General features: G+C 44.6%; 1 protein-coding gene across 1 annotated transcript; it reads left to right on the top strand.

Moving 5' to 3' along the window:
* On the top strand, positions 1-1,098 carry LOC100772379 (C-C motif chemokine 6-like). The gene is made up of 3 exons (XM_035448136.1): positions 1-100; positions 584-692; positions 1,008-1,098. Exons 1-3 carry the CDS (start codon positions 1-3, stop codon positions 1,096-1,098), a joined length of 300 nt encoding a protein of 99 aa, XP_035304027.1.
* The last annotated feature ends 2,063 nt before the right edge of the window (positions 1,099-3,161 follow it).

Below are 3,161 nucleotides of genomic sequence, written 5' to 3'. Positions count from 1 at the left end.
ATGCTGACGCTGCTCTCTGCACTGTTTCTTCCAGCATCAGACACAGAAGAGGTCCTGAAGGCAAAGCAAGGACTTGATGAACCTCTAGTGCTTCCCATGGGTAAATATTTCATTACAGCTTGTATTGAGAGGCACCAGATGGTTGCAGATGGTGCCAGAGCACCATCCTCCCTGATGACAGAACAGAACAAGGTCATGAGAGTGGTTGAGGATGCTCTCCAGAAATCACCAAGGATGTTAAGGAATTTCCAGCAACATCCCAAGGAAGATCAGGATGGGCCATGAGTATTTCCTCCAGTATTCCCTTCTCTAGGCACTGAGTCTGCCCACTTGGAGCAGATGTTTCCTATTGGTGACTGTGCATGGCTTCCCTTCTATGGACATGCTCCCAGCCCTGCTATGATCCACCTTACCCCCATTAGAGGGTGTGAAGGGAGATGATAATGAGTGCAGGGTGGGGAGAAAGCATCCCCAGAGTCCTGGGCCTTCTCATCTGCTATGGGACACACACACACACACACACACACAGAGCACTCTTGAGAGCAAAGATTTGGCCCTTGAGTGACCCTTTCTCTCTCTACAGGCTTTGCAGAGCCTTTGGACTGCTGCTTCTCCTATATCTCACGGATCAAGTGTTCAAATTTTGTATATTATTTCCCCACCAGTGGTACTTGCATCAAGCCAGGCATCATGTAAGTGTCAAATTCACTCACTGTGTATTGGGAGTGAGGGAGCCTCCAGGACGTTAAAAGACTGAATAGGTATCCAAGAAAGCCCCGTCCTTGGATCCTGACAAGTGATAGTGAGGATACTTCAGGGTGTCCATGTTACTCCAAGAGACATTAGGGAATCTCATAGACCTAGAGAGGACCTCAGAGAGGAGGTGGCTTGAGCCGTCTCCTAGAAAGAACAGATTGTTGAGTGGAAAATTGGAGGTTCCAGAGGATGGGGCTCCCCTTCCCTATTTACTAGAGACCTCTGTAATCTTTCTTCTCCTTTTTCTTCAGCTTTGTCACCAAGAAGAGGAACCAGGTCTGTGCCAACCCCAGGGATCAGAAGGTTCAGAAGTGCATAAAAAGCCTAAAGCAAATCTCATGACCACAGACCTGCTGCCACTTTCTTCAGTCTTCCACACTGACCACCTAGGAGGCTCTAAGCATTTGTTTTTATTAATACACAAAACTTTTATTTTTTTCTGTTCTGGTTCAAAGCAACACAGCTAGCTTTGTCACAGAGGGGGAACTTGTCTGTGACAATGCAGCTCCAGTGATCTGAAAACTGAGAAGTGTGTGAAAGGCCTGAAGCTGACCTCAGTGACTACAAATAACATTTGATAAAGAAAAGAGGGCAAGGGTTGGAGGAATGGCTCACAAGTTAAGAACACTGGCTACTCTTCCAGAGGACCTAGGTTCAATTCCCATTCACATGGCAGCACAAACTATCTGTAGTTCTAATTTCCAGGGCATCTGATGGCCTATTTGTCCTTTGATTAATAGTATTATAGTATTTTTATGAATTTGGCTTCACGTGACCAATGCCATCTTGAGCTGGAACCATCATGATTGCCTCAGAATAACTCTTGAGTTTTCCTGCATAGTTTTCCAGCAGATTACAAGTGGATGAACCTTGAGAGTGGTCTGTGGGGTTTTCGAATGTGTCTGGTTCTGATGTCAGCTAAAGCAAGCCAGGTACATTCAACTAGGATGAAATCAATCCTGCCTGAGCCCATACATATCCCTGTCTTGTGGGGACCCAGCTGATCTTCCCACTGCCCCTAGATCAGTAAGCCCCCCTAATAAAGATCACCCATGCTGCCACAGTCTTTTTGTCTCTTTTTCTTCAGTTTCATAGGACTGTGGGCTGAAATTGGGCTGTTGGGGAGGAAGTATCTCACTCACTCTACTTGAATCTCCAGTGGGGAGAGGAAACAGGTGAAATCACATAACTCTGTATATTTTCTTCAAAACAAAAGACATCATGGTATGATTCTTAAATTTCTAAGAACACAGCTAATTCCAATGTAGACATCATATCAAAGATGTATATTACCCACTACTGAGGGAACCAGTAAACTGATCTAAAAACCTTTGGAGGCAGTTCTTGTTTGATGGGGTCCTCAATGCTATTCAACTGATCAGTTTTACACTAGCATCATGCTATTTTTATGACCAGGGCTCTATAAATGATAATCCCTTCATCATTGTTTCTATTGTTCAGGGCTTTTCTGCATGAAGAGCTGTTGGATTTTGTAACAGGCCTTTTCTGCATCTCCTGAGATGATCGTGTGGTTTCTGTCATTTGTTAGGATAAATCTTTCCACCACCCACTTGAGTTCTGCCCGCCATGTGGGTGGTCAAAATAATACACAGAGACTTATATTAGGAACCTTGGGGCATGAGGGTCAGTTGTTGGGTCCATTTATGAAGTGGATTGTATTTATTGGTTCATGTTTGCTGAGCCATCCCTGCAAGTCCGGGATGAAGTGCTTTATGATCTCAGAAAACAGCTTTTTCTTAGTCTTCATTTGCTTACGTCACACTGTTAAAGTTTGAGGCCTACACTACCTGCAACCCAAGAGAGAGTGCCTACCCTGTGCTCCTCTACCTTCTGGTCATGCCCAAAGGGGTGTGGCCACTAACACAAATTCACTGGCAAAGCGAGATGCTGCTACACCTTCTTGATTCATCAAAAGTCCCATATAGTTTCTGACTTCCCCATAATTTCTTCCACTAGCCAACAGAGAATCCTGGGGTTTGTTTTACTATTATTCTGTGTTTCCAGTCACATCATGGACTTCATGGTAACTACTTCATTCTTAAGGAAAGTTCTTCCAGGACCTCCTAACTTTCTGTTCTATTCGGAGAAATTATGCTATGCCTGTCAAAAACTTAAGCTCATCATACTGGAAAGCCTCCTTATCTCATGCCAGAGTTCATTCCCTATAATAGGCAGCCCACAGGGTCTTTCCCTTGGGCTCATTTTTCATTTTGCTAGAATATACCCTTGAACTTCCTCCTTCTGTACAAGATGACAAAGGCAAGCACTCTCCCTTGTGCCCATGGGATCCAGGCCAGAAACATTCAACTCCCCAGCTGGCCATTCTTATACTCCCTTTCAGCACTTCGAGCCTGGCACCAGTGTTACAGGCAAATACAAAAAGA

Source organism: Cricetulus griseus, chromosome 7, assembly GCF_003668045.3.
Source record: "Cricetulus griseus strain 17A/GY chromosome 7, alternate assembly CriGri-PICRH-1.0, whole genome shotgun sequence".
Taxonomy (NCBI): Eukaryota; Metazoa; Chordata; class Mammalia; order Rodentia; family Cricetidae; genus Cricetulus; species Cricetulus griseus.
Note: the sequence above shows the minus strand (reverse complement) of the source record. Positions and strands in the feature narration are given on the sequence as shown.

Bases quoted from the DNA above. Each gene is read 5' to 3' on its own strand.
- LOC100772379 (XM_035448136.1), top strand. From the start codon at position 1: ATGCTGACGCTGCTCTCTGCACTGTTTCTTCCAGCATCAGACACAGAA. The intron at 101-583 runs GTAAATATTTCA...CTCTCTCTACAG, and splicing joins ACCTCTAGTGCTTCCCATGG to GCTTTGCAGAGCCTTTGGAC. The intron at 693-1,007 runs GTAAGTGTCAAA...CTTTTTCTTCAG, and splicing joins TGCATCAAGCCAGGCATCAT to CTTTGTCACCAAGAAGAGGA.